This window comes from Nerophis lumbriciformis, linkage group LG25 (assembly GCF_033978685.3).
Source record: "Nerophis lumbriciformis linkage group LG25, RoL_Nlum_v2.1, whole genome shotgun sequence".
Taxonomy (NCBI): domain Eukaryota; kingdom Metazoa; phylum Chordata; class Actinopteri; order Syngnathiformes; family Syngnathidae; genus Nerophis; species Nerophis lumbriciformis.
Window position 1 is genome coordinate 24,082,787 of NC_084572.2, and position 22,830 is coordinate 24,105,616.

Consider the following 22,830-nt stretch of genomic DNA (forward strand, 5'->3'; position numbering starts at 1 on the left):
ATGTATTTTTCAACAAACAGAAGCTATAAATCGATTGGAATTATAATACAACAGTATCATATTATAAACAAATATATATATATTTGTTATATATATATATATATATATATGTATGTATGTATGTATGTATGTATGTATGTATGTGTGTGTGTGTGTTTTTGAATAAAACAGTTGTCCCTCCCCACACTGCGCTTCAAAGTTTGTGGCTTCACTCTATTGGGAATTTATTTTGGTTTTCATTTTTAGTGCTTTTTTGTTTTTATTTACATTTTTTTAAGCATATTCTACATATTTTAGGCCGAAATTAAGCTTTTTCAAGCATAACAATGACTAAATTAACTACAAATGTCAATACTACAGGAGTTATTTGCCTCTAAAAGAGACCAAAACAATCAGATTTAATTATTTAATAAACTTGTGCCAGCACTTAATGAACTGATTTCATCTGTCATACTATAGCCTATCAAAGTCATCATACATCTAGTCCAAAAATTGCTTCTGTCTGAAGCCTGGAACTTGGGGAATATTTTAAAACATGACATACTTTTTCGGGAGCCGGTGGTAGATATTTTAGATCTTGTGGTGTATGTAAAAGCAAGACCTGCTGACCCAGAACATGCAGCAGTTAAAGGAGAGACATTTTTTGAAGTTGTTGGAGTTATTTCCGCACTTTCAGATTGCTTTACTGAGTGTCAAGAGCAAAATGCAAGGTCAAGGTTATGCTAAAACTGCTCAACCGATTTCTAAGAAACTTGTGCTGAGGAATATAACCCACAACATTTTTAGTCGCAAATCAGTTCAATGATGTGAATATTGCAGCCTTTTTTTTTTTTTGCATTAAGAGAACCGTGATGTACACTATGTCAGCTTTGAGGTCTGACTAGTCCAGTTAATGTTTTTAATTAGGAGCAGGATACTTCCAACCTAATTCACAATACCATTTAATAAAATAGAGGACTGTACAAAAAAAAGACAGTTTGTTCCCCTACCTGTATCGGTTCTCCAGTCGGTGTCCTAACTTCGTCTGAAAGCTCTACCATCTTTAAGGCCATGAGTGCAATCTGGACAGCATGAGTCTCACTCTCCTTATGTAAGCCACCAGCTACACAATATGCATCCCCAATGGTCTCCACCTGAAATAAATGAATGACATTTCTGGTCAATTTCCCAAATAAAATTCTGAGTTTTGATTTAAAAATAATGAAAAAAATCAGAAATTATTATTACTGTTTATTAAATACTATTTTATTTGTGAAAATAATTGCTTTAAGGTTAATTCTCTAGCAGCAAAAAACAAAACATTTTATAAAATAAAGATATTTTCTGTGGGGTATTCAACAAAATGTACAGGTTTAAAATGATAAATATAATACGATATTGTATACAAATCTAATTTGACAAAAAATAAAAACAAAATAGATCAGATTTTTCTATTTATTGTATTGCATCTGAGATAGGCTCCATCCAAACCACCGCAACCCAGAGAAAGATAAGCAGTAAAAAATGTATGTATTTATGGATAGTCTCTTTTATTCGCATTGACCATTTCTCAACTACCTGGAATTCTGCAATGCTAAATAATAGGGATGTCCCAATGAACATTTTTGGCCTCTGATCCCGATTCGATTTTTGTTCACAGATCTGTGCTGATTTTAAGTCAGAATCCGATACTTTGACAGTAGATTAGAGAACTGAAAATGCTTCACAGCAAGTGACCACAGAAAAGTAAACACAATAGCACATATTTATAAAGCTTAGCTTCCATCCATCCATCCATTTTCTTCCGCTTATTCCCTTCGGGATCGCGGGGGGCGCTGGAGCTTATCTCAGCTACAATCGGGCGGAAGGCGGGGTACACCCTGGACAAGTCGCCACCTCATCGCAGGGCTAAAGCTTATCTTATCAAATTTATACATTGCTAGTATTGTTGCAACTCAGTTGATGTATTAAATTTGTGGTATTGAAAGCTAATTACATACATTTTTAAAGTGGCTAGTGCACAGTGACTAAACAAAAGCAAAAACTGCTATTGGCTCCCATATAAATATTTTGGGTTTTGCACTCAAAAACTCCCTGTATCCAAATACTTACTCCCTAACTTTGTAAACAATAACAAAAGCAACCTAAAATGATTTTGTTAATACTTTAAGAACAAGGAAAAAATATATAATAATCTCATTACATTATCAATCAATCAAACTTTATTTATAAAGCGCTTTTTATACATAAAATAAATGCAACACAAAGTGCCTTACCAAGTTAAAAACAATACCCCTATGAGCCAGATCCCCCATTATACCATATGCACGCATGGACACATACAAACCCCGTTTCCATATGAGTTGGGAAATTGTGTTAGATGTAAAAATAAACGGAATACAATGATTTGCAAATCCTATTCAACTCATATTCAATTGAATGCACTACAAAGACAAGATATTTGATGTTCAAACTCATAAACTTAATTTTTTTTTGCAAATAATAATTAACTTAGAATTTCATGGCTGCAACACGTGCAAAGTAGTTGGGAAAGGGCATGTTCACCACTGTGTTACACGGCCTTTCCTTTTAACAACACTCAGTAAACGTTTGGGAACTGAGGAGACACATTTTTTAAGCTTCTCAGGTGGAATTCTTTCCCATTCTTGCTTGATGTACAGCTTGAGTTGTTCAACAGTCCGGGGGTCTCCGTTGTGGTATTTTAGGCTTTATAATGCGCCACACATTTTCAATTGGAGACAGGTCTGGACTACAGGCAGGCCAGTCTAGTACCCACACTCTTTTACTATGAAGCCACGTTGATGTAACACGTGGCTTGGCATTGTCTTGCTGAAATAAGCAGGGGCGTCCATGGTAACGTTGCTTAGATGGCAACATATGTTGCTCCAAAACCTGTATGTACCTTTCAGCATTAATGGCGCCTTCACAGATGTGTAAGTTACCCATGTCTTGGGTACTAATACACCCCCATACCATCACAGATGCTGGCTTTTCAACTTTGCGCCTATAACAATCCGGATGGTTCTTTTCCTCTTTGGTCCGGAGGACACAACGTCCAAAGTTTCCAAAAACAATTTGAAATGTGGACTCGTCAGACCACAGAACCCTTTTCCACTTTGTATCAGTCCATCTTAGATGAGCTCAGGCCCAGCGAAGCCGACGGCGTTTCTGGGTGTTGTTGATAAACGGTTTTAGCCTTGCATAGGAGAGTTTTAACTTGCACTTACAGATGTAGCGACCAACTGTAGTTACTGACAGTGGGTTTCTGAAGTGTTCCTGAGCCCATGTGGTGATATCCTTTACACACTGATGTCGCTTGTTGATGCAGTACAGCCTGAGGGATCGAAGGTCACGGGCTTAGCTGCTTACGTGTAGTGATTTCTCCAGATTCTCTGAACCCTTTGATGATATTAGAGACCGTAAATGGTGAAATCCCTAAATTCCTTGCAATAGTTGGTTGAGAAAGGTTTTTCTTAAACTGTTCAACAATTTGCTCACGCATTTGTTGACAAAGTGGTGACCCTCGCCCCATCCTTGTTTGTGAATGACTGAGAATTTAATGGAATCTACTTTTATACCCAATCATGGCACCCACCTGTTCCCAATTTGCCTGTTCACCTGTGGGATGTTCCAAATAAGTGTTTGATGAGCATTCCACAACTTTATCAGTATTTATTGCCACCTTTCCCAACTTCTTTGTCACGTGTTGCTGGCATCAAATTCTAAAGTTAATGATTATTTGCAAAAAAAATTAAAAAAATTAATCTGTGTGAACATCAAATATGTTTTCTTTGTAGCATATTCAACTGAATATGGGTTGAAAATGATTTGCAAATCATTGTATTCCGTTTATATTTCCATCTAACACAATTTTCCAACTCATATGGAAACGGGGTTTGTACATATGCAACTATATGAACAAATGAATGCATGGCTGAGTACAGAGGAGACATGTGAGTAAACACTATCACAGGAGCCGTCTGCACCAGGAGGTCATCAGACCATGGCCACCAGGACGCTGACACAAAGCGCCTCCACAGCCCGACTGATAACCCCTGAGGCAGATGGTTCCCTCTGAGGAACGTTGGAAAGTAAAAATAATAAAACTTGTAAAATAGTAAGAACCATGAGTAGAGATAAAGGATAAAATACAAGTAAGACATATAAAGATTTAAAAAAAATAAAAAATAAAAAATAAATAAATACAAAATATAAAAATAAAATTAATATACAGTAAATTTATAAATAGGACTAAATAAAATCTTGCATAACTAATACGATAAAAAGTAAAATACGAATGACTTCAATCAAAAAATTAATATTAGGTAAAAGCCAAATCAAAACGCCCCAATACCATAAAAACGTTTATAGACCATAAGAAGAACCTTAAAATTGATCCTGAAACACACGGGGAGCCAATGCAGAGATTTTAAAACTGGTGTAATGTGAGCCCGCCTTCTGGTCTTCATCAGGACACGTGCACACATTAGCATCGAGAGCAGCCAGATTAGTTGGTTCGGGCATCTAATCGGAATGCCCCCACAAGTGTTTAGGGCGCGTCCAATGGGTAGGAGACCACGGGGAAGACCCAGGACACATTGGAGAGACTATGTCTTTCAGCTGGCCCATGAACGCCTTGAGATTCCCCGGGAAGAGCTGGCGGAAGTAGCTGGGGAGACGGAAGTCTGGGCTTCTCTGCTTACGCTGCTGACCCCGCTACCCGACTTCGGATAAGCGGAATAAGATGGATGGATGGACATTAGCATCGTTCATACTGATACTATACTAAGTATCGACAATATCTTCCCTACTTTACATTGAAACTTTAGCAGTTAACTTCTTGTGTTGTCCTGCTTGGTGTGTGTGTGTAGCATACTTAGCCATTCTTTTTCCTTTAATCCTACACTGATAATAATACTTGGAAAAACCTTAGTTTTATTTTCCGCCATGGTGGTGAAGATTATTATCTTAGAAGCGATGCGTTCGTTGCAGCATCCTCTCAAATTCAATCCTTTTTTACACCAATCTTGTCCACCTTTCTTTCCACTGAACTGAAGTCTATCTTGGATGTTACAAACATGGAAACATTTAACGTCATTAATAAAAATGACAACAATTCAACAAAAGGACAAACGTGGAAAAGTGGACAGACTGTCTTTTTTTTCCAGCGGGCGCCAGAGAACTAAAAAGCAAGCGCCCATAAAATTTAAATTGTACTCCATCCTTTGCCATTTTTAAAGTCGTCGTCTTCTTTCATGTAACTAAAGAGCACTCTACAACTATGTGACAGAGACAAAGTGAAACTATTTTTAGACGTATACACGTGGAGTGGAACCAGGATCCTGAAGGAGCTTACGTACAGCGTTTTTACGATGTATTTGTCAAACACGCAGCTCTCTCTCTCAGTTAAGTCTTCGCTGACATGTTGTTTATGCCATCCAGCCTTCGGCAGACCTCGCTGATGCCTGATACACTCGTGGTGTCAGTCTGCAAGTATTTGATGCGAATCACTGCGGTGCGTAAACCTGACGTTATTATCTGGTCCGTTAAATTATGAATTTGCGGCTCAGCTTTTGAATGGTGCTCTTGAATTTGGAGCATGTTAAATATAGATGTATATTGTCGTGGCCAAGGCGGAGACGCTAGGCTTTTCAAGTTTTTTTCTGTCAGAGGGTACCAAAACAAACCATACCAATTTTTCCTACCAGCCTTGTGATATGTTATATGTATATATACATATCAGGGTTTTCATCAAAAAATATGAACAGTCACTAAATGGAGTTTGCAAAAATTAAGGCCTTAAATAGCATTAAAAAGTATTAAATATGATGTCCAGAGGCATTAAAAAATTCATACGATTGCAACTGGTAAGAAAAAAGACAACAAAACAAACCATCCAATTGGGGGGGGAAAACTGCACTTCAAGATGTTCAATATTTACTGAGGTGCAATTTTTGCCAACAAATATCGAGAGTACATTTTATTTCTATGTTTGTTTACCTAATTTTTTAACCTTCCAATTACAATGGTTAAGAATACTATAGTAATGAAAAATATGTTTAGTATGTTTAAAAGCTTTGCTTGCATTGTTATATCTTATGACTACGTGTGTGCTTAATTTAGCTACATGCAGTTAATGTAAACTTTTCAACTATTCAACATTATCATGCTTACAATTTTGTCTATACAAACAGACTATATATAATAACGGTCTGCAGTAAGACATGGGCATTAAATTTGTTTCTCGTTGCATTAAAAAGGCATTAAAAAGCATTTTATTAGATTTGCTCTGCAGAAGCCCTGTATATTTTTTGCTTGAACCTGGGGATAAGTTGACTGGCAACACTAAATTGGCCTTAGTGTGTGGATGTGAGTGTGAATGTTGTCTGTCTATCTGTGTTGGCCCTGCGATGAGGTGGCGACTTGTCCAGGGTGTACCCCGCCTTCCGCCCGATTGTAGCTGAGATAGGCTCCAGCGCCCCCCGCGACCCCAAAGGGAATAAGCGGTAGAAAATGGATGGATGGATGGATATATATATATATATATATATATATATATATATATATATATATATATATATATATATATATATATATATATATATTGAGTTAGAGATAGGGATGTTTCGATCGGGTATATGTGCTCTGAACATCCATTAGTGAAATCGGTCGATACCAATCACATGTATTAACTGTCAATTTTTCAATTTCCAATGTATTTATAGTGAGTGCTATTGACAGTTTGACAATATCAACACAATACTTAATTAGTTCCTTGTTTTTTAATTCAAATTGTTTGATGCAAAGTCAATAACTAAAAAAATCAAAAACTACTATATATTGCTCATTTTTTGTTTTTTTTTGTTCTCCTGTGTCTGGAGACTTGTTTGTAAACATTGACAAAAATGGGGAGAAAAAAAAAGATATGGGGAAAAAACAAATATCAAGCTAATCACTCCAGTATTGATCATACACTGATACTACCATTGGTATCGACACTACCAATATATGTATAGATCTGACTTCTCCTTAGTGTAGCTTATATCTGACTGTGGTTGCTGCAGCAACAGAACAGCCCAATAGTTATTTTATCCTATTTTCTAATTACTATTAATTACTAATTTCCTGTTAATAGCTTCTTACTTTCTGCTGTAATTCATTTCCATCTGCACTATTTGATCTTTACCAAGCACTTATTACCTGTGTTATTTCAATCTATTTTAGCGGTTACTCTTGCTTGCTCTTTCTCAGTGTGTAACACATACTTGCCAACCCTCCCGATTTTCCCGGGAGTCTCCCGAATTTCAGTGCCCCTCCCGAAAATCTCCCGGGGCAACCATTCTCCAGAATTTCTCCCGATTTCCACTCGGACAACAATATTGGGGACGTGCCTTAAAGGCACTGCATTTAGCGTCCTCTCTCACCTGAAAAGGACACTATTATATATGTGTCCGTTATCCATAGGTTTATCTATAACCCATAAAGTAGGCAGGCACGGAGCTATTTCTCAGCGTGTGTACATTCCAGCCGGCACGTTAATACACTGACACACAACATTTGGATTCCCATCATGCATTGCTTCAAAACTACGGCAAGTAGTAATGTCCAAAAACATAATAGAGACGAAGCAGAAGAGGTCTTAAGGTTGGCAAGTATGGTGTAACATGTTTATCCTCGTACTGTAGTCCTCCATTGTAGGAAAATCAATGTATTTGCTGTAATGGAAGATTATTGACTTAGGGCTTTGGATCCACATGGTGTATGGCGATAGACAATTAGCTGCTAGCTATGTCTTTGTGGCAGCTAATTCTTTCAGTCGACAGACTGAGCATTGAAAACAGGAATCAATGTTGGAATACTTGAAAAGCAAGCAAGGAAGAAAAAAAAGAAAGCAAGCACGCTAACCTACCTTGTAAACATCGAGCTCCCCACATTGGTGGTCAAACCTGGTGTACAGCTCGTTGAGCATGGTGATCACTTGCATGGGCGTACAGAGCGAGCAAACAGCGGTGAAGCCCACCAGGTCAGAAAACAACATGGTGACCCGTTCAAACTTCTTGGCTTGTACCGTTTGACCTTGCCACAGCTGCTGCGCCACGGTGCCAGGGAAGATGGAGAAGAGGAGGTCCACCGTCTTCTTCTTCTCATCCTCAAGTGCCTGGTGAGCCTGCTCCAAGGCTGATTTGGCCTTCCCGAGACGTTTCTTCAGACCGTCCTGGGCTTTAGCCTGTTCGCCCACCAAGACCACGTCACGTAGCGCATTATGAATAGGGATATCGGACAAGTAGAGGCCACGACCCGTTAGCTCCTCCAGCTTATCCACACATGGTGATCCCAAGAACAAGATCACGTTTGATTCGGAAACGTAGATCATTTGGCCTTTAAGGTCCATCAGCTGAAACGAGAAACAATCAGTAAGAGGAGTCAATTCTTGGAATTCAGGTTAATGGCAACCCTTCCTACAACCGCGGGAAAAAATGATGGACTCACCAGACTTTGAGGATGTTCATTCAGTTGTTTAACTTTGTAGAAAATAAACAGTAAACAGACATGACACAAATCTATAGTTGGTTTCAAACTTTCTGGCTTAAAAAAACACTCAAAGAAATCAATAACATAAATTGTCGTGGTCAGTTTCATTTTTAGATCAAGTAGAGCAGGGCTATTCAACTACATAATGAAGAGGGCCGCAGTTTTAAGAGCCCAAGGGTTCAGGGGCCAGACATCGAAATTTGGATGTTTCGTCAGAAAGTGCCTCCGCAGGTTACATTCCTTTGAGACTGTGTCTACTTAATTGCTAAACACATCGACTTTCACACTAAATTCATTATTCTGGCCTCACTACTCATTTCCAACATGCGCAGCTAGACAGATAGTTAACAGCATGAAGAAACAGAAGCTCCAGAAGTTTTGTTAACGATTGATGTTCCTTCTTTTAAATTATTTTCTGTCCTCAGTTTTTATTTCTTTACACTTCTTTTATTTTAAACACTACAAAAGTCTAACATCCATTGTGTATTTTACATAAATAAAATAGAAGGTTTAGTGTTAATACATTCACACAATAAACTACAGATGTTTACGCATATAGAAATTAAACAACATCCACAGCAAACATTGCACACAATGAATGTGGCTCAACACAATTAAACCTAAGGTGTAGCGTTATCGCCCTCTACTGTTCTAATTTAACGCTACATGTATTAAACTAGCTTTGATCGCCAGAGTTACTCAGCCAAAAAACAACACGACCACGCATACAAACATAATCACGAAGTCAGCAATTTCAATACATCCATACTTTGTTGTCCAGTCTCTGTTAAAAGTCGGATTTTCAAGATTTATTTAAAAAAATGTTTTCAGGGTCGATAGTGCCATTTTTGGTTTGAATGTGTAGTCTTCTTCTAATCACCTCATTGCTGCACTATTATGTTAGATCCACTATGGACTGGACTCTCACAATATTATGCTAGATCCACTCGGCGTCCATTGCACCGGTCGCCCGGGGCGGGGGGGGCTTGTGCAGCTTGTGCAGCCCTTTAAGACACTTGTGATTTAGGGCTATATAAGTAAACTTTGATTGATTGATTGATTGATTGATTGATTGATTGCTGCTTCATTGTGACACATATGCCTTGTTGTTGCCCCTTGCGAGGTGGCAAAAGTACTGCATGCATGAGTTGAATAGGCCTGAAGTAGAGTGAAATATTTAAGGAATCAGTCAATTCTGAGTAAAACAAATTTAATTGTTCTGTAAATTTTAATTTCCAGAGCGAACACCTGTACCAGATTAAATCTGTTCATTAGTATGCAATCCGGAGAGCTGTTGCGCCAGGTGGATTGACATGAATCATGGCTCCAACAAGAGAGATGTCAATTGAAACAAAGGAGAGGATTATCAAACTTCTTCACAATGTTGCAAAAGATGTTGATTGTTCACAGTCAGCCGTGTCTAAAATCTGGACCAAGTACAAACAACCTGGGAAGGTTGTAAAAGGCAAGCATGTTGGTAGACCAAGGGCAACATTAACGTGTCAAGACAGAAAACTTCAAGCAATATGTTTTGAAAACAGAAAATGCGTAGAAAACTGGAGTCACAGTCTGTGACCGAACTGTAAGAAAGCGCTTCAAGGAAATGGGATTTAAATAAAGAAAAGCTAATAAAAAGCTGTCATTGGCATCTGAACAGAAGGTAACAGATGGCTCCAATGAGCTAAGGAAAAGCAATGGTGGACTACAGATGACTGGATGAAAGTCATATTCAGTGATGAATCGTGAATCTGCATTGGGAAAGGTGATGATGCTGGAAATTTTGTTTAACGCCGTTCCAATGAGATCTATGAAGACGACTGCCTGAAGAAAACATGCAAATTCCCACAGTCTTTGATGATATGGGGCTTCATGTCATGTAATGGCCCCGGAGTGATGGCTGTCATTACACCTTCAATAAGCACAAGTCGAATGATGTTCTCGTTCATTAAGGTCATTGTACTCTCAGGGCATTCAATCGATCGCATCTGGACTGTTTGGTTTGTCTTAGAAGACGTGTCGCCTCTCATCCAAGTAGGCTTCATCAGTTCATGCTCGTAGACTTAGTTTGGTCAGATCTAGTCTAGCGGCTGGTGCCAAAACAAAGTAAATGCACAAGTTTACATTGACATAGTGGACACTTTTGTTATTCCATCAATCGAAAAGATGTTTGAGGATGATGACATAATTCTCAAGATGATAATGCATGTTGCCATAGAGCAAAAGACTGTACAAACTTTCCTTGAACAAAGATACATAAGATCAATGTCATGGCCTGAAAATAGTTTGAATCTCAATCCAATGCAAAATGTGGGGTGGAAATGGAAAAAATGGTCCATGACAAGACTCTAATCTGCAAAGCTGATCTGACAACAGCAATCAGAGAAAGTTGGAGCAAGAATGATGAAGTACTGTACTGTTGGTCACTCGTTAAGTCCATGCCTCAGAGAGACTGCAAGCTGATATAAAAGCCAGAGGTGGTGCAACAAAGTTCTAGTGCTGTGTTGCAGTATTTTTTTTGTTTTTGTTTTTCATGATTCCATATTTTTGTCCTCAGAATTGAGTGATTTCATAATGTTTTTCAATCTGCTTGATCTTAAAATGAAACTGTTGCTGACTACCACAATTCATTGATTTCTTATAGTTTCTTGAAGTCTACAAGTTGCCATTTGAAATGTATAACGTTTTGTGTCATGTCTGTTATCTGCTTTTTCCTGCAGAATGAAATAACAATGAACACCCTCCAAAACTGCTGATTCCGTCATGTTTGCCAGGGGTTGTACTCAGGCTGAAAGACTGTCCACCTGTGGATGGACGGTGATTGTGAATGGAACATTGCTTAGGAAATTAACTCACACCATCACACAGGTCATCTATGTGAATCACTACACAAACAAAGACCATAAAAAGAACTACTGTAGAAGACTTGGCATTTTTTCAGTTAACTTACAGGAAGTAAGATTGGATTTATATGTCCTTGGACAACACACACCAAGTTGCTCAGGACATGTGACTAAGAAACACAAAAGATTTGGCAGCTTTACAATGTGCAACTGCGTCAGCAATGCCATCGCCAGAATATTTATTTATATTGAAGCGGAATGCTTTTTCTAAACATGACAAATGCCATCTAACAAAAGCCCACTTGGATTGATGTTCTTCAGACATATTTCATATGTTTATTGTCTTGGAGTTTAATACCTTTGGTCTCTATTCATATTACTGTGTTGATGCAAATATAAGATTTTTTTTTCCCACAGAAAAAGGTCTGACATAAGGGGTCAAGAGAAGCATACATGCCAACCAACAAGTGGTGCTCCAAAACTTCTCCCCCAGTTCGAGCTTTTCTTCCTGCCGCCCTATCTCAAAGGCTATTAGCAAGTTGGCAAACATCGTAGGCTAAGTTATGATGCTAATTTGATGAGGCAGTCATTAAACAACCGTAAGAAATAATGTAATTTCTGGACTACAAGACTTTCCCTTTTTCCCACGCTTTGAACCCTGCGGCCTATACAATGTTGCGGCTAATTTATGGATTTTCTGGGTTCACAAGCTATACACGCCGCCCATAAATTTAGCTTCGCCACATCAGGCCGAGGAACGGGTCAGGGTGGACCAATTAAATTGTTCACATTAAATCAAACCCACTCACATGACACAAGCATTCGGTCAGCCATTTAACGCGTCACAGACTCACCCTCATCGACACGACGCTGCCCCAAAGCCGAAGACGATGGACCCAGCCATTGACAAAGACCGGGTTCAAGGACTGCCATGGTAATTATTACATTTGTGAATGAATACAGGGGGCTGTGTAAATATTTCATGTTTCAATGCGTACACCTGCGGTTAATAGACTTGTACAAAATTAAATTTGTCCAAAAATTATGTGGGTGCGGCTTATATTTAGATGTGCTCTGTTGCCCGGAAATACTTTTTTGTTGTTTGGTTGTTATTTCAGTGATATTGAACAAATCAATTCAGCAACAAAAAAAAAAGAATTTAGCTTGTCTTTATTTTAATAATATTTTTCCAGAAATGAAAGGTCATTTGGTAATTCAAAATGATCATGTTTAGCCACGCACAGTATTACAGTGGTCCCCAGTTGACCCCCGCTACTAGGTTCATGTGTTTAAAATTACATCCATTTTTGGTCTTTGTCTTTCAGGTATCTTATTTTAAAAGAATCCTCAACAAGGACATGTGTCCCCCTGATTCTGCATTAGGGTGAGTCTATTTGTGTGATGCACGTAAACTTTAATAGTTTTTCCAACTTTCTACATATTACCTTATTGTGTCACCGTCATCTGACATATTCAAAGTGTGAGTAGTTGCATTTGACTTTCATTATACAGGGGTGAAGCTCTCTTATTGGAATAACGGTTTGTAATGTTCATAAATGTTACTTAAAAGCTTTGGTCGTACAGTTACAGTTTGTCAAACAAATGTATTCACTTTGAGCCTTGAACTAATGAATCCCCTCTACATAATTAAATGAAAACAACAACTCGGAAGTCAACCATAATCAGTACTTGTGTTTGCACTCACGACATCTCCACTATCAGATCGAGTACACCTGCCCTCCCCCCTTAAGGACGTTTTCAAACATGAGTCGTCTGCTTTCGCAGACAAAGTGAACACATGGGAAAGTATTCCAGCCAAAAGACCATCCTGGCGTTCTGCCAAGGAAGCCTGAGAGCTGAAAGCACGAAAAAGGCCTCAGCGCGGGTACAAGGTGGTAACATCAAAGGTACTGCTTTTGTACACTTGACCTTTTACAGCTGTCGTACATGCCTGCTGTACCTTTTTGTTCCTCGGGAAGGTAGAGAGGGCGAAAACCTAAGAGTTTTTTTAACGCACTTTAGAAGAGCTGTTCAACTAAATTGTTCTGAAGGTTACATTTAAAAAGGCAAAAAAAGCTAAAGACTAGCGAGCCTAACTTGTCACTTTTCACTTTAGTATTTTATTTTGTATACGATAGAATTGCAAGGCTGTTTTGTACCTTTGCATTTTACTTCACCAAATGAATAAAAATGACATGATAAATAAAGTTACACAGTACTGAATTAAAACAGAAAATATACAAAATATACAAATTTAAACCTGCTCAGTGGCCTTGTGGTTAGAGTGTCCAGTGCCCTGAGATCGGTAGGTCGTGACTTCGAGTCATACCAAAGACAATAAAAACCTCCCCGCTTGGCACTCAGTATCTAGGGTTGGAATTGGGGTTAAATCACCAAAATGATTACCGAGCGTGCCCGCCTCTGCTCCTCGCTGCTCCTCTCACCTCCCAGTGGGTGGAACAAGGGGATGGGTCAAATACAGAGGGTGATTTCACCACACCTAGTGACTATCAGTGGTACTTTAACTTTAACTTTACAGTAGGCCTATGTTTACGCTAGTCAAATATCCTCAGGAGCACACTGATATTTTTCAGGACTTACTGCAAAAACGCTAGTCAAAGATCCTCTGTGTGACAGAAGTGCTCTATTTTTTTTTAAAAGACATACAGCACAAACGGTAGACAAAGATCCTCAATGTGTCAAGAGCTCACTGTTTTCTATAAGGACCTATTAAACACCTCTAGTCAAAGATCCACTCACTATAGGATAGGAGTGCTTTGCGACCTACAGCAAAAAGACGAGCCATAGATTCTTTATGGAACTGGAGAGTCTGCTGTTTTTAGGACATAGTGTAAATCCTGGTGAAACTTTGTTTCAGTGTTATGCTCCTAAAATGTGGAATAGTCTTCCTGAAGATGTGAGACACACTTATTTGATTGTGCATATGACAACTGAACATATTTTATCTACAGCATTTGATTGCTTTTAATTAATTATGATTGTTTTTATGATTGTATTTTCTGATTTCAGTTTGAATTTATTTTTTCTTCTTTTAATTTTCTGTAAAGCACTTTGAATTGCCTTGTGTACAAATAACATAAATAGAATTGCCTTGCCTTGCCTTGCCTAAAAGTATTGGCCAAAGATCATCTATATAACAGATGCACCTGCTGTATTGTAAGAACCTACTGCAAAAACACTAGTCAAAGATCTTCCATATGACAGGAGTGCTTTTCTGATTTGTAACGTCAGTCAAATATAATTTGTATGACCAAATCACGGTGTTCTTAAGGACATACTGCAAAAACGTTAGTCAAAGATCCTCTACGCGACAGGAGTAGAGGATAGCTCTGCTATTTTTTTTGAAGACCTACTGCAATAACGCTTGGTAAAGATCCCCTCAGAGACAGTAGTACTCCGTTTTTTTAAGGACTTACTGCAAAAACAGCAGTCAAAGATCCTCTATACGACAGGAGAAACCTGCTGTTTTAAGAAACTACTGCAAAAATACTACTCAAAGAACATCTATATGACATACGTGCTCTGCTGTTATGCAACTGCAAAAATGTCAATCAAAGATCTATTATTGTGACAGAAACACTCTGCTGTTTTTACGAATTTACTACAAAGACAGCAGTAAAAGCTCCTGTATATTGCAGAGTACCTGCTGTTTTTAAGGTCCTACTGCAAAAACACTAGTCAAAGATCCACTATGGCGCAGTAGTGCTCTGCTGTTTTTTGAGGACCTACTGCAAACATTCTAGTCAAAGATCCACTCTGGGACAAGAGTGCTCTGCTGCTTTTAGGTATCTACCGCAAACATGCTGGTCAGAGATCCTCTATACAACAGGAGCACCAGCTGTTTTTAAGGTTCTATTGCAAAAACTCTATACAAATGGTCTGCTGTTTTTTAGGGACTCACTGCAAAATGCTAGTCAAAGATCTTCTATACAACAGAAGCAGCTGCTGTTTTTAAAGACCTCTGTGAGACAGGAATACTAAGGACCTGCGAAAACGTCAGTCGAAGCACTCTGATGTTTTTAGAATTCTAGACCATTTTAGGACCGAGTGTAAAAACGCTAGTCAAAGATCCTCTATGTGAAGGGATATCAGGGCCAGTGTAGTAGCTCCGCCCTGAAGGACACATGAGTTCAGTTTGGACTGCTGTTTCTGTCAGTGTGTGGAAATCACCAACTAGAAGTTGGCTCTTTACCTTGCTCTCTTCAAACGCACTGTGATGATTACAGCCTCCCCAGACTTGTAACTATTTTGAAACTAGTTCAACACGACGCTCTTGACATTTCAGTCATGTTTGTGCTCATCAGACGAATAAGCAATCTTTTTGTTTTCCTCCATCACCGCTTCGCTCAAGTTTTACTAGCAAACTGACAGGCTCCCAGCTGGGAGACTTTTCAAACAAATATGGATCGCCTCTGACAGGAAGTCAGCGGTCGTGTTTACTCACGGAGACGTCTCGGTTCTCACCATGGCGACCGGTCCCCCCAACCACCACCTCCCCCTTACATTATCAGCACGAAGCCCGGCTGTGCCTTTGATGGAGAAAAGGCTTTGACATTTGCTTGTGATCCTGGTCGGTGGTAGAGCACTGATCTCTACCTCGGGCCGAGTGGTGCCGCTCAAAAGCTCGCAAAAAGGGAGGCCGATTTCTTTCTTTCAATTGGGTGGCCTTGTTTTGACATATCTTGCTCGTGCTGTCTGTTCGGTAAATCCCATGCTTGATCCAGATGAGAAACTACTTGGTGGCAGGGCGCTGATCTCGATCACGGGCCGAGTGGTACTGCTAATAAGCTTGCGAAAATTGGTCCGATTTCTTTCTTTCAGTTGGGTGGCCTTGTTTTGACATACCTTACCCGTGCTGTCTGCTCGGGAAACCCTGTGCTTGATCCGTACGACAAACTGGTCGGTGGTAGAGCACTGATCTCTTACACAGGCTGATTGTTACCGCTCATAGGCTCGCAAAAATCGCCCCAATTTCTTTCTTTCAATTGGGTGGCTTAGTTTTGACATACCTCGCCCGTGCTGTCTGCTCAAGAAACCCTGTGCTTGATCCGAATGAAAAACCGGTTGGTGGTAGAGCACTGATCTCTACCTTGGGCCTGGTGGTTCTGCTAAAAAGCTCGCAAAAAGGTAGCCCAATTTCTTTCTTTCAATTTAGTGGCCTGGTTTTGACATACCTTGCTCGTGCTGTCTGCTCGGGAAGCCCTGTGTTTGATCCGGATGACAAACTGGTTGGTGGTAGAGCAATGATCTCTGCTACCACGGACGGAGTGTTACCACTAATAGGCTCACAAAAATCGCCCCAATTTCTTTCCTTCAATTGGGTAGTCTAGTTTTGACATAACTTGCCTGTGCTGTCTGGTCAGGAAACCCTGTGCTTGATCTGTATGACAAACTGGTTGGTGGTGAAGCACTGATCTCTACCTTGGGCCTAGTGGTTCTGCTAATAAGCTCACAAAAAGGTAGCCCGATTTCTTTCTTTCAATTTAGTGGCCTGGTTTTGACATACCTTGCTCGTGCTGTCTGCTCGGAAAGCCCTTTGTTTGATCTGGAGGACAAACTGGTTGGCTGTAGAGCACTGATCTCTTCCTTGGGCCTAGTGGTTCTGCTAAAAAGCTCGCAAAAAGGTAGCCCGATTTCTTTCTTTGAATTTAGTGGCTTGGTTTTGATATACTTTGCCCGTCTGCTCGGGGAGACCCGTGTTTGATCCGGAGGACAAACTGGTTGGTGGTAGAGCAATGATCTCTGCCACCACGGACGGAGTGTTACCACTAATAGGCTTGCAAAAATCGCCCCGATTTATTTCCTTCAATTGGGTAGTCTAGTTTTGACATAACTTGCCTGTGCTGTTACCTGAAACCCTGTGCTTGATCTGGATGACAAACTGGTTGGTGGTGGAGCACTGATCTCTACCTCAGGCCGAGTGGTTCTGCTATAGCTCAGTTACAGCTCTTGTTATTACCAAATCTGTGTTATATGTGTTTTATGTTGCACGATTGCACCAAGAAAAATTCCTAGTTTGTGAACCCGTTCTCAAACAATGGCAATAAAACGATTCTGATTCTGATTCTGATTCTAATACGCTCTCAAAAAGGTAGCCTGATTTCTTTCTTTCAATTTAGTGGCGGGGTTTTGACATACTTTGGCCGTGCTATCTGCTCGGGAAGCTTGATCCGAATGACAAACTGGTTGGAGGTAGAGCCCTGATCTCTACCTGGGGCTGATTGGTACCGCTAAAAAGCTTACAAAAATCAGCCTGATTCCGTTCTTTCAATTGAAAAAGGAGCCAGATGAGGTGGTTCGGGCATCTGGTCAGGATGCTACCCGAACACCTCCCTAGGGAGGTGTTTCGCGCACGTCCGACCGGTAGGAGGCCACGGGGAAGACCCAGGACACGTTGGGAAGACGTGTCCTGGGAATGCCTCGTGATCCCCTTGGAAGAGCTGGACGAAGTGGCTGGGGAGAGGGAAGTCTGGGCGTCCCTGCTTAGGCTGCTGCCCCCGCGACCCGTCCTCGGATAAGCGGAAGAACATGGATGGATGGAATTGGATAGCCTAGATTGACATACCTTGCCCGTGCTGTCTGCTCCAGAAACCCCGTGCTTGATCCGGATGACAAACTGGGTGTTGAGCATAGTCAGGATACATTGAAAGGTGCATTTAATCTGAGGGCAAACGATGGAGAAGTGTTCTTGGAAGATAGAAGGACGCCGAAGGCCATCCTTCCTGGTCAGTCTCTTCCTGAGCCCGTGTCCTATTTGCACCAGAACCAAGTCCTGGTCGAGGATGAGATGGAAGGGGAAGATGGTGGAGAACAGAGAGGTAGGAAGAGTCCCAGCTGAGGTGGCCCTCAGCGGACTCGGGCTCAGGTTCTTATCCCCCTTGACAAGCACTGTGTATAGAAGACTGGGCTGCGGGTTGGACTGGAGGATACTGTCTTTGGCCGTGGGCGGGTCCATCAACACTTCCACCGTGATGTGATAGAGCAGGCGGGCCGCTGCCCTGATGACCCCTGGGAAGAAGAGCTCAGTGGTGGGGCGAGGGTTGAAGAAGTAGACAGTAAGCAGACCAGGATCCTTGTCTAAGCACAGCACGGACGCCTCGCTTACGCAATCCCCTCCGCCCGCTTTGGGCGCGTTGCTCTGCTTCAGGAGGACGTTGAAACTGTTGAGGAAGTCGTGGAGCGCGCCCCCCACCACTCTCAGAATGTGTCCGTCCTCCTCGTAGCACATGTGGAAAAGCTCCTCGCCAAAAGACACTTTCAAGGCTTCCATCGGGATCGCTGCAGGATGAGAGCAACAGATTTAAACTCTTGCGATTATCACAAAAATTGATGGCAATAATCTTGCATAAATGCAGATTAATGACACACATGCTTGTTACCATAACCACAGATGGTTACCTAAAAGGTTATTATAGGTCACTGATCAGGTCAATGCATACGTCAGCACAAAGATGAGTGATTAGACTTGGACTGGTGTGCTCGCTGGTAAATTTCACTTTAAAGTACCAGTAGAATGGATAAATAAGTTGCGTCTGGCGTCTGCATTGAAGCTATTATCATATATATCTGGTTTATGACACCGAAAGACTTACAAAGTTTGTGAGTAAATAGATATGATCAAAATAGAATCACTCTCACTCAGATTTACCAAGGCATTTTAAAGTTAAAGATAAAGTACCAATGATTGTCACACACACACTAGGTGTGGTGAAATGTGTCCTCTGCATTTGACCCATCCCCTTCTTCCACCCCCTGGGAGGTGAGGGGAGCAGTGGGCAGCAGTGGTACCGCGCCTGGGAATAATTTCTGGTGATTTAACCCCCAATTCCAACCCTTGATGCTGAGTGCCAAGCAGGGAGGTAATGGGTCCCATTTTTATAGTCTTCGGGTTTGAACTCACAACCTACCGATCTCAGGGCGGACACTCTAACCACTAGGCCACTGAGTAGGTTAAGAGACAATGAGCAAGTCAGTCACGTGATCCGAGGTGAGAACCAGAGATCCCTTTTCCTTCAACAACTATGCTAATCATGCAGACTTTGTGAGAGCCAAAGAATACTTTGGAAAAATTATGATCCAGAACCCTATATTTTTAGCCTGATATAAGGAGGATGAGTTTTAGAAGCTGTGTGCTAAAAAGTACTAAATAAGAAATAAAAACTACAAACATAATAAAATGATCACTTACTGTACAATGTCTGCTCTCACTGGGATGACGACTGATAGGATTTCATATCTTCTCGTTTATATGAACAATTAATCATGATCCACCCGAAGGGATAAGAAGGAAAAGTTTCCCTGCAGACAGTATATTTAGTTGTGTGTGTTTGTCTCTGTCTCCGGGTATAAATTGAAAGTCACAGATTAACGACTTCCACAAAATCACTTTCCTGTCATTTTTATTATTGTTGGCAAATTTAGGAAATAAGTCATTAGAGCCAATAGTAGTTTTTGCTCACATTTAGTTTTTTTGTACGGTTGACTTTATTTTTGCACAAAATATCTTACGATATGTAATAAAAGGGAAGAAGGAAGTAATTTCAATATTTAATTGAGATATGTCACACCACCTTTGTTACGATCAAAATGTAATCATTCAATCATATTGAACATTTGAAGTATCAGCATTGGTATGACCAATACTGCCCCTGTAACTACTTGGTATTATATCGATACCCAAATTTGTAGTATCGGCCAAAACTAATGTAAAGTTTCCAAACAACAAAAGAATAAGTGATTATCACATTTTTACAAAAGTGTAGAAAGAACCACGTAAGTAACTAGATATTAACGGTAAATTAACAAGTAGAGTAACAATAGTTTTGAGAAAATAATACAACTGGAAATTTCAGTAGCCAAATTAAGAGCCTTTGTAACTAGCCCCTTTTAAATTGGTTCTGTTATCATGTATTGGCCAAATGAAATAATACATTGTGATAAATATCATTATCGCAACAGACCGTAATGTATATCGAAATATACATTTTATCGGCCTTCCCTGTACTGTTACCAAGTTTTGAGCAAATAAATGATGTGCTTTCAAGTAAAACATTCTGACAATAAAAAAGGGGTTAAACTTTTGTTGAGAACCTGTAAAAATGTTGTTTTGGCTGAATCACTACAGCAGTGGTGTCTAAAGTGCGGCCCGGGGGCCATTCGCGGCCCGCAGACCGAGTTTTGCTGGCCTGCAGCATATTGTCGGAAAAAAGCAACAACAGTGAAAATGTTGTATTCGATTTACTTTTGAAGGGCAATGTCAATAAAGTCTATTATTCTATTCTATTCTGACAAAAGAAAAAATGGCAAAAATCAGAATGTAATGAGACAAAGCTGAAATGTTCTAGCTAATAATGAATAATAATCTACTCAGTCACCGATAAGACAAAGCTGATACAAAGTTTTGTCTTTGAATATGTATAAAATCTGTTTTTAGCAATGTAAAAAAAAAATATATGTATATCAAAATGGCCCGTGCATACATGGACTTTTCAGTATGTGGCCCTTGGTGGAAAAGTACAGACACCCTTGCACTACAGCTTTAGTGGAATCTCCCCAGAATCATCGTAGCATAATGTATCTGTTCATGCTGAGCCACTATCAACATGACACATTGTTATATTAGAAACATGCCGAGCCTCACCTGTCATCATGAAAAAGAAAAAACTGAAAATGGTAACATAAAGTAAATATTACGAACGGTCACAGTTCAGCACAGTCAAATGACACAGTAGCTCACAGGTGTCAAACTCAAGGCCCCGGGGGCCTGCCACATCATTATTGTGTCCCGCAGAAGCCTGGAAATATTACGCGTAAATAATACAAAAATATATTTTTCCCATTTAGACAGCAAAAAAAATACAATGTATTTTCAGACATTAAATAAATATTATTAAATACCTGCTTGACTTTCGATTTTAAAGCAAATAATCCAACAGTTACACTGTAAAAAGGACAATAGGTTTTACGGTAAAATTCTGGCGACTGAGCTGACAGTTTTTGCAGTAAATTTACGGTGGTTTTTAACTGCATATTACTGTAAAAGAAAAACCAGTACCGCAGTTTTTTTTGTTTTTTTACATTCAGAAACGTTAGCTTGCTGTTAGTGGTTGGCTATTGTATCCTCGTGTAGTGAAGCATGTTTAGCTATTCCTCGTCCTGCACGGATGATACTTGTAAGAAACGTACTTTATTTGACGATATGGAGGTGATGATTAGTGATTTAGAAGTAGCTAAAACACTGACGACTGCGGATGGACGCAGGCTAGCCCTGTTCAAAACACCTCTTCCAGAGCAGTGCTTCAGTGTGAAAAGCTTCACCTTTATTGTTTGTTTTTAAGACAAAATACATCCATTCTCCCTCTTGTGTCTTCACAGTACACCGTGTGTATGCCTTGCCGAACAGCAATGTCACAACGTCACAATAATTTCAGGGAAAAAAAAGATACCGGTGTTTTTTAGAAGCAGTATAGTACCGTTTTTAAGTCATTAGTACCGTGGTACTTTATTAGTACCTGTATACCAGGGGTGTCAAACTCAAATACAGAGTGGGCCAAAATTTAAAACTGAACAAAGCCGCGGGACAAAGTTGAACAAATTAACCTTTTAATAGGGACCCAAACAAGTTTTGCATTAAATATTGAACAAGCAAGGCTTATATAACTTTATAGTGACATGCAAAATCGAGTTTCAAATAATAATAATACAAATTTAAAAATATCAATGGCATATCAAATATAATTTAAATAAAAATTGAATGCCTCTTTTCTATTTGCAGCCTTCTGAGGTAAATATCAACATTAACTTTTTTCACAGGCTAATAAATTAGAAAATAAAATAACAATGAATAAACCAACCATTCAGGACTTTAAACGGCTCAGTTTGCAACACACTGATCTAATCTGATGTGCCCAAGACAGATACCTGGCATGGGGTGTATATTGCAGCCCACTTGTTGAACTTGATTAAAAGCGGACGGGACGATTTTAGGTAGGGGCACTGAAAGTTGGGAGTCTCCCGTGAGGGTTGTCAAGTATGAGAACTAGCGGTGAATGCGGTGTTACCGCGGCACCGCCGCTGTATATAATCGGCGGGCCAGCTCTAGTGTTAATTTGATATCGCCTTAAGGGCCAAATGAAATTACACGGCGGGCCAAATTTGGCCCCCGGGCCAGAGTTTGATACCCATGTTGTATACTGTACAACCCTAGTTTGAACAATACGCTACTTTGTATTAGAAATGGCAACAGCGGAGGGTGCATGTGCATGTAGGATAGAGAAAAAGAAGGAACTTATTGATGACAATGTCGGACTCGCGCAAAGCTCTTCGGGTAAAACTTTACCATATATGGAGATGACCGACATCACACTTGGGAAAAACGTCACAAATTGGGCAAATTCCAAACGGCTTGTTTGGAGGAAGGCGAGATTGTTTAATAAAT

General features: G+C 40.0%; 1 protein-coding gene and 1 long non-coding RNA gene across 2 annotated transcripts in view; one reads left to right on the plus strand and one right to left on the minus strand.

Moving 5' to 3' along the window:
- The window catches only part of LOC133621716 (uncharacterized), a 62,156-nt gene extending 49,874 nt beyond the window's left edge, over positions 1 to 12,282 (plus strand). The window contains exon 4 of the long non-coding RNA XR_009817689.1: positions 11,250 to 12,282. This is a non-coding gene — a long non-coding RNA (uncharacterized lncRNA). The remainder of the gene's footprint in view (positions 1 to 11,249) is intronic.
- Positions 1 to 22,830, minus strand: part of gucy1a1 (guanylate cyclase 1 soluble subunit alpha 1) — a 43,291-nt gene that overhangs the window by 8,450 nt on the left and 12,011 nt on the right. The window contains exons 4-6 of the mRNA XM_061983995.1: positions 17,959 to 18,671; positions 7,910 to 8,395; positions 990 to 1,133 (exon numbers count right to left, since the gene is read on the minus strand). Coding sequence (XP_061839979.1) covers positions 990 to 1,133; positions 7,910 to 8,395; positions 17,959 to 18,671 — 1,343 coding nt within the window. The remainder of the gene's footprint in view (positions 1 to 989; positions 1,134 to 7,909; positions 8,396 to 17,958; positions 18,672 to 22,830) is intronic.